The 16,496-nt window shown below is 31.7% G+C and overlaps 1 protein-coding gene and 1 non-coding gene across 2 annotated transcripts in view; one reads left to right on the top strand and one right to left on the bottom strand.

The window, feature by feature from the left end:
* The window catches only part of LOC107450719 (uncharacterized), a 32,692-nt gene that overhangs the window by 12,935 nt on the left and 3,261 nt on the right, over positions 1–16,496 (bottom strand). The window contains exons 3-14 of the mRNA XM_071184004.2: positions 15,154–15,224; positions 12,285–12,354; positions 11,488–11,546; positions 9,940–10,015; positions 9,295–9,401; positions 8,279–8,348; positions 7,091–7,167; positions 6,962–7,007; positions 5,604–5,692; positions 3,677–3,761; positions 3,115–3,209; positions 1,109–1,163 (exon numbers count right to left, since the gene is read on the bottom strand). Coding sequence (XP_071040105.2) covers positions 1,109–1,163; positions 3,115–3,209; positions 3,677–3,761; positions 5,604–5,692; positions 6,962–7,007; positions 7,091–7,167; positions 8,279–8,348; positions 9,295–9,401; positions 9,940–10,015; positions 11,488–11,546; positions 12,285–12,354; positions 15,154–15,224 — 900 coding nt within the window. The remainder of the gene's footprint in view (positions 1–1,108; positions 1,164–3,114; positions 3,210–3,676; positions 3,762–5,603; positions 5,693–6,961; positions 7,008–7,090; positions 7,168–8,278; positions 8,349–9,294; positions 9,402–9,939; positions 10,016–11,487; positions 11,547–12,284; positions 12,355–15,153; positions 15,225–16,496) is intronic.
* Positions 1,840–2,137, top strand: LOC147802995 (signal recognition particle RNA). Its single transcript, XR_015430060.1, has one exon.

The following is a 16,496-nucleotide window of genomic DNA, read 5'->3' as shown; positions in this document are numbered from 1 at the left end:
GGAAATTTTCTACTTTCCGTTTCTCCTTGTTATTTCAATGAAAGAAAATCAGATGTACGAATTTTAACGATAAAAAAATCTTAAAATGTTGTCTTTTGCTGTAGTACATTTGGATGTAAAGAATAATTTGTTAAAGGAAAGTCGTTTACGTTTCACTGAAAAGTAATTTTTTATCACTTTCTGGAATTACAATTACATTATTTACTATATAAATGAACTTATGAGCTTAATGTACTTGCATCTTTTCCATAAAACATCACACTAATCTCCATTTATTGCATTTTATTCATTCATTAAAATTTACACCATTTAAACTATTTATTAGTAAATATATGAGAAAACAATTTAACCATAAAGAAATGATTATATAGAATTACTCTATCTATAATATAATTATTATTTTTTTAAGATTTTACTTCTAAAAAGATCTATGCAAAGTTTTGGCGATATTTTTGTTTCTTATTTCCTGTTTCGTTTATTTACAGTGTATCTTTTTACTCTCTATAATGCTTTTTGAAAGAATAAATTATTCAATATTTTGTAATTTCAAAAGCTTGCTTCGAGTTTAATTTATATAATACATTTTTTCAGAAGGAAAAGCTGCCCTGAAAGATTATTACAGCACTATTTGATAAATTAGGTGGGAAGTTTTACACTTAATTATTTGTTCTTCAATAAATTCGCCAGCTCTTTATTATACACATTTTTTTCGACTCCTATTGACATGTCTAAAATCATTTCTCACCAGAAAAGAGAATTCATTTTTTTTCTGGCACTGTCCACCTTTCTCCGACAAAATTGGCGAAGGAGAAGTGTCACGTGACAGAAAGGACTATGAAGTTCAGGGTAAAGATAAATAGAGAAATATAACAGTTCGCTTGCTCTACTTCTATTACAGCTCTATGAGTAAAGCGGGTAACTGCTCTCAACAAAAATGCTGTCTTATTGACATCTTAATTTATTATTAACTAACCGTCCTTTGTGGCTAGCTGCTTTAACATTTATAAGAAAGAAAAAGTCTAAAGAAAACGTTTTTCATAAAAGCAATATTGTCATTTTGAACTTGTGCAAGCATTTCAAGTGGAAATTTAAAAAATAGGAAACTTACTGGAATGAGCATTGGTCATAAATTTGTCGGGAGAAAAATCGAAGTTGCCTAGCTCCTGAAAATGGAAAGAGTTTTATTATCTTCATATTATTTAATTATTTACTTGTGTCCTATATAGATTAAAAAAATATGAAGCTTTTGTTTGTTTTAAAATTCGTTTCACTGAACTGGTATATTGTTAATTTCTGTTTTATAGCCAAATTTACCCGTCCAGTCTCTTCAATAAGAAAAAAAAATAGAAAGAATGAAGGGAATTAGAAAAATTTGGCGTTATTACTAATATTAAGTGTTTGGTTTTACCTCTAAAAATATGAGTCTTTTTTGTTATTGTTGGGAAAGCAAAAGAAAAAAAAAATCATAATAATATCAGTAAATTCCGTTATAGTAGATAATTTTTCATAAACATAAAATTGTTTACCAACTCAGTTGATTTATGTTGTTTCATTATTGATCTAAGAATCTAACATAAAAAAATCTATTTCCTTGCCTTTTGTAACTATGTTTATAATTAAATTATCCTTTTCACACAACATTGGCTTAATGAAATGTTTTTTTGCCATATACATATAAATATACTGATTTTGATGCCGCTAAAAAAAGTCACGCACTTTATTTTTCAATGAATAAGAACAAACGAAACAATCACTACAATAAATGACGATAGATGGCGATGTTCTAGAGTGAAATTCAGAAACACAACTTTATAAAGCTCATGTGTTTTCTACCTGTCGACCGGGACTAGTGGCGTGGTCTTGTAATCCAGCTGCTTGGAGGTCTAGGCTGTAGGACGGCTTGAGGTTGGGAGTTCTGTCCTCCGCTCTTCTATGTTGATCAGGCGTCCGCGTTAAGCACGATGTCGATATGGTGGAAACGGAGGAGTCCGGAGTTACCAGGTCGTCTAAGGCGGAGCGAACCGGCCCAGGCCGGAAACGGAGCAGGCAAAAGCTCCCGCATCGTGCAGTAATGGGATTGCGCTTGTGAATAGAGATTGGTTGGCAGCCCAGTCAATACAGTCGGACACAGTCTTTTTTTTTTTAAGCAAATTTTTAGATTATTATTTTTATAATTAAATTTAAAAAAAAATGTAATTCATCATTAAATTACTCAAATGTATAAATTTTCATTAATAAGAGAAATGTTATAGGTATGTAAATATATGTATATAAATATATGTATATAAATATATGTATGTAAATATAACATAGAAATTTCGGGGATGGCAGCGTTACTTATTAATGTATAGTGAATAAACACAGCATGAAACACTGGTGTCTTTTTCTGTTTAGAGGTAAAGTCTTTCAATCGCGGCTCACTTCCTGCCTGCGTTAAAAGTAATTTGAGCTTATTTGCAGTTAGATCTAAGAGAAATAGTTTATCATTGAAATTTCTTTGATTTTCAAAATCAATTTTAAAAAAAATTGTGATCCCCTTTCGATCACAGGTAATTGTCGAATTTTTTTTACCCTCTTTATTTGTGATATTCACCTGAATTAGTATTGAAAATGATCCAGTTTGAACTGTAAGAACGTATAGCACAGAATAGAGAAGAACAGCACAAAGGTACATGCAGATTAATGACGGAATTTCAACCGCTGTGTCTACGCTATACAGAAAGTTTGACGGAATAGCGATGCCGCTATGCCAGGAAGACCCTCCAGAAAGTTCTGGAAGGATTTAGTTTGGGCCAACTACTGGAATGGTGTATATCATATTATAGATTATAAATGGGTTCGCTTAAGGGAACAGATACGAATAACTCGCAAGTTTAAATCAAAACTAAAAATAAAGCTAAAAGTAAAAGTACTAATTAATTAATATTGGCATCATTAAGAGAAAAAAAAAATAAGTCAACATTACACCGGTGCCTTTGTAAAAAGCTTTCAACGAACCTTGATTTAACATTTTGTTAGGCTATTATTTAAAATAAAGCGCACACAAATATGCAAGAGCTCATAACAATACAAAAATCATTTGGAAATACAGAACTGATTGACAGATATACTTACGAGTCCAAATAAATCCTCTTTACCAGGTGTATGCGTAAAGATTGAATTAGGATTTGTTAAAACGTATTGCACAGCTCTATAAAAATCGATGTTAACTGAAAACATAGAAAGAATAAGTACAGTGCGCAAAATAGATGAACATTTTATAGACATAGAACTGACCTATACAGCTGCAACTGAGCACAGTTGTTCCCAAGGAAAGCCGGGACATGGCACAAGCACTCGCTGCGAAGCAAGCGTCACCTATTTTTGCACGCAACAAAACGGCCCTATTTTAAAAAAACAACCCTGGTATGTCGTAGGCTAATTAAATAATCAGGATCTTTGCAAACCGCTGACATTTTGCGAAGTCACTAGTATTTTCAGATCCGTTGAAAATTTAAGACACATTGTAGTATCTCACTTGTATATACGTAATTAATTAAATGAAAATACTGGAGACTTTACTTCTAAGTCTGGCTAATTGTTCTGTATGCAAAATGTTACCGACATTAGCAAGGAGCCGGATATTTTAATTAGCCTCCGATATGTGTTATCTAGTTTTTTAAGAAGAATTACTTACCTTTATTTTTAGTTGAAGAGGAGGGTTTAATCCACGCTTTTAGGAAATCACAAAGACTGTTGCGGACATTACGTATTGCCTTTTCCTGTAATAGTTATGAAAAAAATATGTATTTATTTCTAACTGGAGTGTAATAGTTTGTGGTAGTTCAAAACAGTTTGAAGTAACTACATATAAATGTTAAGAGAAAGGAAAATTTTCAAAAATGCATTTAGAATCAGCGGCACAGAGACTTCATCCCCTTTCCCACCACGTTCCTTGAGCTTGAGGGGCAGTAGAGATCTTCTAAAATTTGGGAAAGTCTCAAAGACGAAATTGACTTAACCCTTTCACGACCAGTTTTTCTTTTTCAATAAAAATATAAATTACGACTTTAATATAGTTTGTCTACAGTAAGAACTCCCCTCTCCAAAATCCGAGGCCATCTGCTGCTATGAAAACAAGAATAGCGCATTTCAAAGAGGGTCACTCTAGGGTTAACATTATAGACCAAAGAAAAAGATTCCTTTTCTCTCGCAGCGACCCCACACCCCTATTTGAAATAGTTTTATCTTGTTACCATAGTCACTGCCCCGGGTCCATACGAATGGCTAGAGGAGTTCTTACTGTAGACAAACTATAGATCGAATTACGGGAAAATAACAATATTCTGACAAAATAAAAGAAATGAACTATTTGGACAATGGGGGGGGGGGTATGCTGATATACATATGCATATCACTTGGTTTGGAATTGAAATACCTAACTAATATGATTATCAAAATAAAATTGTTGATCTCCCTAATGATCTCCTTTTAACTGATTTCTGTTTATTTAGAAAACTAAGTGTCTCTTGATTTTAGATGCCTCTCGTTCATGACTCGTCAAGTTTTTATTAAGTTTTTCTTCATTTTTTTTCTTGCTTACACATTAATTTGCAATCACTTGAAAATTTGAATCTTTTATTTGGCAGGGATTCAAAAATTATGTATTAAAGACGATTATTACGGAAAATTCCATGTGCGAAGTAGTTATAAAGCTAAACTGTTTTATTGCTTGTACTAGGTTTTGAAAATTATGCAGCCGACATGCCCGGGATATATAAAAGTATTTTTTACTATTGCATGCCCGTACTGACCGTAAATATGTGATCAGTTAGCGTAAAATACCAATTAAGCGCCCCTCATAATTTTAAAGAAAATAGATTATTCGTGCTTTTCAATGTTTATTCGTACAAAACAATTCCATCAAATGCTTCATTGTGAATAATATTTCGTTATCAATAATGCCTAATTGTTCTCTAACTTATTGCTTAAAACAATGTATTACTGTAGGTTATATTTATTTTATTCGATGGATTCATAAAACATTTATGTGTTTTCGTGTTGTTGTTTCTAATGCTATTTACCAAAACCAGCAAGCCTGTTTGGTGAAACCAAGCGAATTTAAGGCAGAGGGTGCGTTTTTTGTTTTTAGGTGGTGCCATCTATGGCCAAGAATATGACTTCTGCCACACACATGTCACTGCTAGTTTATAGGGCGGACCCATTCACACATTCATCCACAGATAGTTATTTTGACCTGAACCAGAGAACGATCAATCACCGATTCTATAGAGGTATTTATTATGGAAACTTGGAGGGCTTTGTGACCCGACAGATTTACCATGCACCAGTCATCATTTACTACAGGGAGAGTCTTCGACCGAATTCACGACCTCTTGGACATGGACACAACACCCATATGTTTCTGTTTATGTAATTACGAAAAAGATGTTTGGCTACGTTGAAGTTTCATCCAGTTATGTGTTTTGTAGACTGGACATGTAAATTTTGAAATTTTCGAGCCCTGAGTTATAATTTCTGTTAGAAATTTGACACATTATAATAGAAACATCAGAATACATTGTATAATTAACAATGAAATAAAAGAAGATTTGAATATATACCGTTCTTTCCCACCTAAAGCTTCCGTCTGCTTTTACAGGGTCTGAAGACTTTATTATTTCTTTTAAGGCTTTATTAACATCATTATCGGCTGTAAAATTCATTAAACGTTCTAATTAACAATTTTCAAATTTACAGTGCATGCTAATTTTTACATAATACGAAAGCAAAGCAAAACAGTGAATGGGTTTTAACACAATAATGCTAGTTATGATTTTTAAATAAATTATAAGTGTCATGATTTCAAGAATTTCAATCATAATGTAGGGTGTTTTATAATCACTGCTTTCAATATATATATTTTAAAAATGTGCTTAAAATTGAAGTAAAAAAAAAAGAACACATTTGGGATTGCAAATTACTATACAAGTGAGGAAAAAATAAAGTGATATCAAAATCTGTTGAGTGTAACGGAAGGCGAAATAAGAAACTTCAAAATTAGTTTGGCTTTCAACTCTTGTTTCATCTTGCAATCAAACAGGTTTTGAAGTTTTGTTGTCCCGTTCAATTTCGATGTTTTTTTCCTTATTCAGACATTAACTATCGAGCCCTTTTCGTGTTTCTTTTCGTACTTCATTTTTAAGAAGCATTATAAAAATGTATAATGAAGAGCAGTGCTTACTGAACACTCTGTATAATAATTTAGTGATAATAACTTAAGTTTAAACTACCTAAAAGGGATCTTACAACTTTTGAAATTACATAAATTAATTTTTAAACACTTCAAAAATAACTTCATTAAGCTGCTTAAAATAGGGGAAAAAGCCGACGCATGTCGACCTCTCTAACACTGCGCTCATTTTCAAAACAAGAAGCATATACATAGAGAGAGCAACAAAATAGATTTTCTAACAATATTGACATTAATCCTTCTTTTTATGCAACTTATTGAAATGTATCTTTCCGCATCAGTTTGAGATAATTCCTTTGAATTCATACACACTATACATCAGACTTCTGCAAAAATTTATCATCGAATTTTATGAGATGTATTTGAAAGTTAAAGAATGATAGATTAAGTTTTGTAAAATGTGTAGATCATTCAATAAAGTTATCTAAAATTTAGTTTCGGCAATGTTATGTTTGCGATTCTTGTACAATTTCGTAATTATCTGTGAAAATGAAACTAATTGAAGATTAAGGCCTTTTTGACGAGCTAAATATTTCTCCTTTCTTCAAATTTTAATTCAAGAACTTTAAATTTGTAGAATTAACAAGTTTCGATATTTAAGCAAAATTCTGTGTTCATGGAATTTATAATTTAGATACTTTGCACCTCCAGAACTGAGAGTTGTCAATTTTATTACCGAAATTTGGGGAGAAAAAAACTACTATAATTCTGACAAAAAAAATTATTTACCTTTAATATTTGGTTCTTCTCCAGGAGCATTGTTTTTGAAATACATCTGAAAATTGTAATTTATATAAAAAATTACGTAAAAATTATGAATATTTTATGTGTTTTATTCAGTGTAAAATAGTAACTTACAAAGATGTGATATGTTAAAGGTTCTCCATATCCCATTTCGAGACCAGGTTCTATTAAGAAAGCGTCTTTTCCATCATCTGAAATAAATCATTAAAATAATGATGCTTTTTCCCATCATCTTTGCAAAAGAATTCCATTTTTACAGCTTAGGAATCAACCGATGAGCTTTTAGGTACGTTGTCTTGAACAATGAAAACTAATGAATCGTTGCAAAAATTAATTTTTTCTTTCTATTTAGAATAACTTATTTTATTTAGAATAACTTATTCTATTAAAAAAGCATCCTTTCCATCATCTGAAGTAAACCATCAAAATAATGAGGTTTTTTCCCATCATCTTTGCAAAAGAATTCCATTTCTACAGCTTAGGAATCAACCGATGAACTTTTAGGTACGTTGCTTTGAACAATGAAAACTAATGAATCGTTGCAAAAATAATTTTTTTTCCTTCTATTTAGAATAACTTATTCTATTAAAAAAGCATCCTTTCCACAATCTGAAATAAACTATTAAAAGAGTGATGCTTTTTTCCATTATCTTTGCAAAAGAATTCCATTTCTACAGCTTAGGAATCAACCAATGAGCTTTTAGATATGTTGCTTTAAACAATAAATTAAAACTAATGAATCGTTGCAATAATTAATTTTTTTCTTTCTATCTAGAATAAATTATTCTATTAAAAATCATCCTTTCCATCATCTGAAATAAACAAGATTCAATATTTTTTTTAAGATAAGAAAAATACCAAACTCTCTGAATGAGCTATTAGTGACACTTCATTTAAATTGCAACTACCCACCATATTTTGAAAACCAAGATTACAAATCAGTTGATGAAAAATATTATTTATTCAAGAAAAAGATGCTTTAGTACTCGATTTTGTTTAATAATCACTGGATGTTTTAAACATAATCAACGTTTAAAAACTATAGTTAAAACAAAACGAAAGGAACCTGAAATTTTTCCCCACTATTAAGCAAAATCAATAACCAATATTATTAACAGATGACGCTGCTGTCTAAAAACTATCAGCAATGTTCTCGGTTGCATGTCAGACTGTAAAAGTAAGGCAAAGTTGCCCTACAGTTTTATCAAAGAGAAAAAATTGACTTGGTTTAATGCAAGGTAAAAAAAAAAAAAAAAAAATATGTAGTGAAGATTGAAACTGTAATAATGGATTGTAATTTACCTTGACTATGATTGCCGTAGTAGAATTTGTGCACATTCTTTACTTTTTTCTTCTTGGAACCTATATGAAACTGCACAAAAAATACATCAGTGTTATCTTGCATATCAAGAAATTAATAATTTAATTAGCATTTTATAGCCAAAAATTTGTACTGCTCATTGAACTAATAATGGATGTATTGTTAAATAGTATTGTTAAAAAAAGTAGAAAATTACTCTAATTAACACAAGCTGCGAATATATTAACTTTTTTTGAAGAAAATAAAGTTAATATATTCGTAACTAGTGTTTGTTTGGGAGGTTAAAAACTGCAATTAATTACGCGTATTTTTTGTTGCTAGTTTAAATATAGAGTGTTTAATAATTACCACCTCAGATGCATATTTTATTAAGGCACGTGAAACAATTTATAAAGGGTTTTGGGTACTCAAGAACTTTAATATATATATATATATATATATAATTTTTTTTTGTTAAATTAAATGTAACAATCAATTTCCTACTCTTTTTAAAATCTCACATTAGATGTGTGGTTCATGTCGAGTTTCTTACCCCTTTACCACCTTCCTTAATGATTTTTTTTAATTCCTAGTCAAAAATGAAGTGAAAAAATATGATTTACACTCCATTTTTGACTAGGAACAAAAAATTTTTTTAAGTTATTCTGTAAGTAATGAAGGAACAAAATGTTTCGAGTCACAAACAAGCATCTTAAAAACAACGGAAAAACGTCCCAAACCAGTTTGGATGCGTTATGAAACTTGGGGGTGTTTCAAACAACCTCTATTTAACTCTCGTTTCCTCCGGCGATCAAACAGGATTTTTTTTCTAATTCCGTCTTTCTTTGTAGTGATATGTTAGATTTCGATGGCGTTTTTTTTTTTTCCTGGCTTTAATAGTAATTTGCAACTTCTAGTGTGCATGTTTGTTTTACAAAGTTTTTGTGTAAGGAAACTTTATATTTAAGAGTAGTCAATACGGAACACCCTCTTTATTTTTATGATTAATTTACTCTACCTGTAACTGCAAATCTTTGTCTACATTTTTTGAACCTTTGAACTTGATGTTTAAAGTAGCGGTTTTTTCTTGGGAATGCACATGATCTAGTTTCTTTATCTGTGAATCTGAAAATGAATAAATAAATAACTTAACATCACTGGAATATGAATCTAGAATAACATCACTAGAATATGTTCACTAGAATAGAATTGAATACGGGAGAGCAATCTGAAAAGTATTTGAAATACACGAAAATTAATTCATTTTCTGCACTATTATATCATTTTAAAAATTGAATATTAATCTATTTCCGTCCATTATCGCTTCTTTGTTTGATGCCCCTGTCATACCAACTCCTCGGAATGTCCTTGAAAAGCATAAAAATCTCACCTTTCACTTTTTCGCCTGTTAACCATCGCTCTTCTGAGATAGTTTCTGTGAAACATAAACACACACCCTACCATTTGAGCTTAGCATCCATTGACTACCATCCCTAAGTTGAAAAAAATTTTTGTCTCTAGGAGATTGCGATGACATAGAATATTAGGTTTAATTCAAGAACTTAGTAGAGATCTGATATGATATGGAAATGTCTAGGAAAATCATCGAAAGGCAAAAATATACATTATCACAAAAAGTAAGGGCCATCATCTGTGTACTTACTTTGATGTTTATCTTTAAAAACAAAGGTAGTTTTTTTGTCGTTAAACATTCCACCATAATTGTCAATTCTGAAAACCTAAAACATATTAATAACTTCCAGTTAAAATGTAGAAAGTTCGTCTCAATAAATACTTTGTCAATGTTAGAATCTTTGTAAAATGGAGGTTAAAATTGGTGATCGAAATGGGGTATAGGTGGCGTAGAGCAGAACTCTCTACCTATATGGTAACACTTTGCACGCTTTCCCCATTTGCGCGTGGAGAGTCAGAGGAGAAGGAAGTATGTTAGTTTCTGTCTTGATTTTCAAATAGAGATTAAAAACTTTTAAGTTAGGAAAATATATGGAACTGAAAACTACGTTGAATATTGTTCTAAAAGAAAATTTTGGAAATAAAGTAAGACATATTTTCGACAGGTAAATGTGAAAAGCATTAAGCAAGGGGAAAATATCGTAGCACATTCTTATACAACTGAGAAGAGAAGGGTAAAGACATGGAACTGGTCTTCTCCCCAGATGGCGCTGCTATAGCGAATAATCAAAAACCAGTTTATTTGTCGAATAGAAATGAAAGGGGCTGAACAATAAAACCAACAGGTCTGTTTGCATGCTTACTTGTTGAAAGGCATTTATTATACTCATAATGTTACCTGAGTCTTTTATACGCTAATTCAAATTATTTTTATATTTTAATTAAAAGAATTACTTAGTGAAATTAATTATGAAATGGTTTGGTATGTCTGAAAAACATTTCATTTGTTTCAAAATGCATATATATATATATATATATATATATATATATATTATGTTGAAATGAATAAAAAATGTGCCATTTTTAGTGTGCACAGTTGAGATGTTCTAAATACTTATTAATGTTCTCATGGAAACAAAGTTTATTTGTGATATAAGTTTCATGTGTAACATTATAATGATATCAAGATGAATTATCGGATTATGTCATAAACATAATTAGCTTTTTCAGAAATTTGGAAATAACAAACTAATAGGTCATGGCTAGGTGACAGAGAATAGGGTCTTTACTCTTAAGTATAAAGAATTTGAAAGAAAATTAATTGTTTTTTTTAAAGTTTATTTGAGGTTGTTTCAAGGCATTAAGGTTAGATTGAGATTGACTTCAAAAACAGCATTACACAATCAACCACCCAAGATGTATAAATCAAGTTGTATGAAGTTGTTTTATTCATATTTGAGGTAGTTTGAAGGTTCGAAACCTACTGTAGAGCAATCAGCTGAGGGAGGTTGTTTTTTAGGTGTGCAGGTAACTTTTTTCTGCACTTCAAGCAAATAAGTATATTTGAGGTGTGAGTAATTTCACTCTATCTCAACTAAAAGTATCGCTGAGCTATGTTGATTTTATAAGGTGAAAATGAGATTGAAATTGAGGTTTATGAATGAGGTTGTTTTTGGTGTAAAACATAACCTCGTTTTCTACCTCTGGTGAGTTTCTTACATCTGGCAACCTCAAAAACACCTTGTTTTTTTCGTAAGGGTTGGTATAAAGAATAATATTTTGATAAAAGTATACTTACGATTTTGTAAAATTTAATTATCTTTGTTCTTTGGAGTGACTTCCTTTTTTCCACTTTTTCTGTTCAAATAAATAAGTAAATAAATAAATAAATGATAAAATTAAAAAAAAAAACTTCCTATCAATTTGAAATTAATTTTCAAGAATAAAAATATAAAATAGCAATTCAACTTATTGCAATCGAAGACATTGCTCTACTATACTATAAAATTTTCTTTTTATGTACTATGCTCCTCCCCTATTGAAAATGTAAAAAAATATTTTAATGTTTTCGGTGTCGAATGACTGCAAGTTTTATATCTTTTATTTTTGAAAGGAGATGTGCCAAAACTTTCATTTTTATTATTGTCACTAGATGGTAGCATCAGCATGCGGAGGCGAGCTCCTTTTAAATTTTATACACGTTTTTAAATGTCAAGTGGTGCCTCCTTTTTCCAGTCTTTGGTAGGTAGATAACAGAAGTGACTTCAGCTTAGACATTTTTATTTCATCAGAAAAACGAGACATTCCAAAAATCCTTAATAAACTTTTTAACGCAATCCATCAATGAAATTTTTTGATACCTTGTTAAAAAAAATGTTTATAAGTGACGAACTCATTCACAACAAATGAAAAAATTCAACTTATTTGCTTTCATAGAATGTAGAGTTTTTCGAATAAATTGATCACGTTTTATTCCTCATAATAAGAATAATTTGTGATCTATGCTATTTCCCCACTTGTTTGTCTTCGATTAATATTATAAAAATATACATTAGTGGTGGTGTTTAAATAACATCTTATAAAATAATTACTTACTAAATCGCTTATCTGGTGTTATGAGATCTTGCTTTTCGGGCCATTTTTGGAACGGCCGAAACTCATAACTCTGAAAAGAATAAGAAGTCTATTAAATTGTATTATGTAATTTCGATTGTCTAAAAATAAGACAGTAGTACAGCCGAATTCAAACGAAAGAACCGTGAGGATTAGCTTCTTAAACCAAGAAATTCGCTAAACACAAATTGCAGGGAAAATATTAAAAATAAAAGTTGTATTTTACTAATATGTATTAAAATATTTAAAAATTTAACCTACATTTATGAATTTTTTTTTATTTAAATTGGTTTGAAAAACTTATGTGTATTTTTTTTTAATTGAAAGTGTACAATTGTTGGGTGCTGTTGTTACTAATGCCCTTGCCAATACCAGTAAGCCTGTCATGGGAATCCAAGCGATTTTAAGGCAGAGAGGCACGTTCTTGTTTTTCAGTAGCTCTATCTATGGCTAAGAATACGACTTCAGCCATACACATCATGGCCAGTTTTACTGGAAAGTCCCGATCTTACTTACTTCATTTATTCATCCACAGATCGTCATTTGTGACCTGAACCAGAAAACGATCAATCTTCGATCTAGTACCCTCAGATGCATTGATTTTCTAAGGGGACTTTGAGGACTTTGTGACTCAGCCAGATTTAACGTGCACCAGTCACAATTTAACACATGGGGATTCGTCTGCCGGCGGGATTCGAACTCAAGAACATGAGTCCAGCGTCCTACCAACTAGGATTTCCTACTCCATTATTGGATGTACAATACACATATAACTCGAAATAGTATTCCAACAAATTATGATTTTGGAAAAGTTTTTAATTTCTATTATCACACTCTGTTTTCGTAAGTGGATAGTGATGGTTTAATTGTTTCTTTCCTATTAAATTCATATTCTGCATTTTTCAAACGTTTGCTTAGAAACAAGCTCGCAGATACTGATAGGATTAAAATGGCACCAACAGCTATAAAATCTATTCAATGGTTTGCATTTGGTTGTCTTTTTTATGGTAAGACATATGAACAAGTTTACATTGTTTCTCTTTATTGTTCATTTGTATCCATTTTTTGAACAATTAAACTAAAGAGGGAGTAATTAAAACTAATATTCGAGTTTACGAATGCCCTTAAGTATAACCTTTTTTCTGACGAATTGGATAAAGTAGTTTTCAAGAAGAGCTGGAAATATTATTCATTAAACCCAAGTTACGCTCTTAATAATAAGGTTTTAATACAGAGTTTTTAACATTCAAGAAATCATTTGTTGAAAAATTCCTCCTTCAACTCGGACACTTATTAAATCAACACTGACGAGATACATAATGTTTCTGCAATCCTATATCTATTAGTTTTATATTTTAAATAAAGAATCATTCTATTAAGTTTTAAAAATTATTAATGAAATCTATTTTTCTTTCTTTTTTTTTTCTTTCCCATTTTTCTTTAGTTTTCTTTTCTGTATTTACGCATCAAATATTTTATTCAAAGAACTAACCAAGAATATACATAATTAATTATCCAGCAGTGGACTGATCAAAAAGACACGGTTCCCAGTAGAACACCGAAGTCAAGCGTCACTGGCTGCAGTCAGTAAGCGGGTGGGTGACCACTCTGATCAGCCTGCGTAGGGAAAAACCCGAGGGTGCACGGTATTGATCCTCGTTAAACTGTTCTACTGTAAATTGCCCGACTTTGTGAGCAGATCGTCAGGTGACCAAGGCAGAGGAGCCATCCCTTCTGCGGAAAATCAAAATTGCGGTGGCATGTCTTCGGATAATTATCAGGGATGTTTCCCAGACAGTCGCCAATAGCTCATTAGGTTGTTCTAGTGCGACGTAAATACAGTACCTACCTATATTGTTAATTAGTTCAAAACCTCATAAGAAAACAAAACATACAACATTTGACGATTATTTTGATCCTAAATAACAGTTAACAAATTATGCGGCTGAGAACAGTTCAAGTGGCTTAGAATTGAATAAAAAACTGCTGCACAGCAAATATATATTTTATTTTAGACGAGTTTACGGCTACCAACGTTGAATTTCGTAGCCTTGTAATTCTGAATCTAATCCAGAAGACAAGGTAGATTTTGGATCAAGTATTGAGAGAAATTTGCCTTCATACTTTTGATGAAACTTTTGATGACTTTTTGATGAAATTAGCCAGCATTTGCGTTACATGGAGAGGAAAAACCATGAATACCTCTCACGGTTATCCCAAAGGTAAGGGGACTCTAACCCATGATCCGCCTACGATTGAGGATATTTTTATGCCAGCACTGTGGTCAGTGCAAGCCGGGTGCGGAATTTGTATCGACCAAATATCGCTGGGATTCGAACCCGGTTCACCTCATTGTACGGCGAACTCTCTATCCTCGGAGCCATCACGGCTCTGCAAGTACATATTTTATAACCATCGTTGAATAGCCGACCCAATATTTTTGGGTTTATGACTACTAATGTTCAACTCCGTAGCCCTGCAATTTTGAATTCAATCCAGAAGACAAGGGAACTCCTGGATCAAGTATTGGGAGAAATTTGCCTTCGTGGAGAACTTTTTGATGGAACTAACCCTCATTTGCGTTACATAGGGAGGAAAACCACGAAAACCTCCCACTGTTAGCATGACGGCAAGGGGAATCAAAAAATGATCCGTCTACGATTGAGGATATTTTATGTCAGCACTGTGGTGGGTGCAAGCCGGATGCGTATCCATTAGCCATCGCTGGGATTCGAATCCGGTTAATCTCACTGAAAGGTGAACTCTCTATCCCCTGCTCCCTCACTGCTCGTAAGTATATACAGCATTATATTTTAGTGCAATGCTCTTTAAATAAGTAAAGTCTCCTTACATATACAGATATTCTCAAAAACATATCGGTTTTCGCCAGTTTAGCTAATGTCTGCATAGCTTCGGATTCATCTAGGAAACAAAACACAATTACTCAAATACAGTGCGCAAAAAAAAAAGAAACAGTGGACTTTAATAACTTTTGATCTACTGATTAGGTTACCACTTTTTAAAATTCATGGTTTCATACTAAGTTTTGAGGGGTTGACCTTAAATATGTAAAAAAAATAATAACATAATCCGTCGTTAAAAAATCAGTTGCTCAAGCTAATTGTAAAAATTCAGCTACAAACAACAAATCAAGTCACAAAATGTAAGTAAAGAAATTTTCAAAATATTAGGACCTTAAAAATTAGCTTTAGGGTATTAAAAAGGATATTAGGACATTAAAAATAACTTTATCTTGTTTAATTTGAATTTTATACAATGATTCTTAAAAAAAATGGAATAAATCTCTATACAGTTAAAAGCTTGTAAACAATTAAGAGAAAACTTTTATTCTTTACTTTCTATCCTCTGCGGTATTTGCTCAGTTAAGCTTCACAATTTTTATTAAAAACAAGTTTGGAGTTCTTTTAAAAGAAGAATTTCCGAAAATCTTCCTCATTCTTTGCTTGCTGTTAAAAAATAATAAGATAGATTAAAATAATTTGAATCGCCCTCTGCAGTGCAAAGGGATTTCAACTACCAGGTTTACTAGTGATATTTATTTATCGTGGCTGCGTAAGATTATCCTCTGTCATTAGTACGTTTTTGATTTTGAGTATTGTTCAAAATTGAAGGCTTAGAAGTAAAAGTGCTGTTCTTTTATTACATTATAAAGTAATCGCATGATGTTAACTTTTGTGCAACATTTTATGAGAAAGGTATTTAGTCACCGTTTGGCAATAAATGGCAAATAATATAATTACCTTTTTTAAATTTTGCAGTTAAGTATATTTCCCTTTTATAATCTATATTTGTTAATCTATTAAATTAAGTAGAATGAGATGGGCCGGGCATGTAATGAGAATGAGCCCAGAACGAACAGCATTGAGAGTCTCTAATGCAACCCCCTCCAATAAAAGGCCAAGAGGAAGGCCCAAAAAGAGATGGAAGGACTGTTTGTATGAGGATTTTGCCATCCTAAAAGTAAAGAACTGGAAAACAATTGCTGGGAGAAGGGCAGAAAGGGAAAAGCTTCTGAGGAAGGCCCAGGCTCACAAAGGGCTGTCGTGCCAATTCTGATGATGAATCTATATCTGTTACTGTGAATGACAGAAATGGGTTGTTGTTGACTTCCACCGGTGAATGTTGACAATCACGTAGTCGCTTTGGTAAATGTCCGAAATTTTATACTAGGTC

The sequence above is a fragment of the Parasteatoda tepidariorum genome, chromosome 10, assembly GCF_982258835.1.
Source record: "Parasteatoda tepidariorum strain Cologne lab strain chromosome 10, Ptep-v5.0, whole genome shotgun sequence".
Classification (NCBI taxonomy): domain Eukaryota; kingdom Metazoa; phylum Arthropoda; class Arachnida; order Araneae; family Theridiidae; genus Parasteatoda; species Parasteatoda tepidariorum.
The sequence above is the reverse complement of the archived record's forward strand: the minus strand, read 5'-3'. Positions and strand labels throughout refer to the sequence as shown.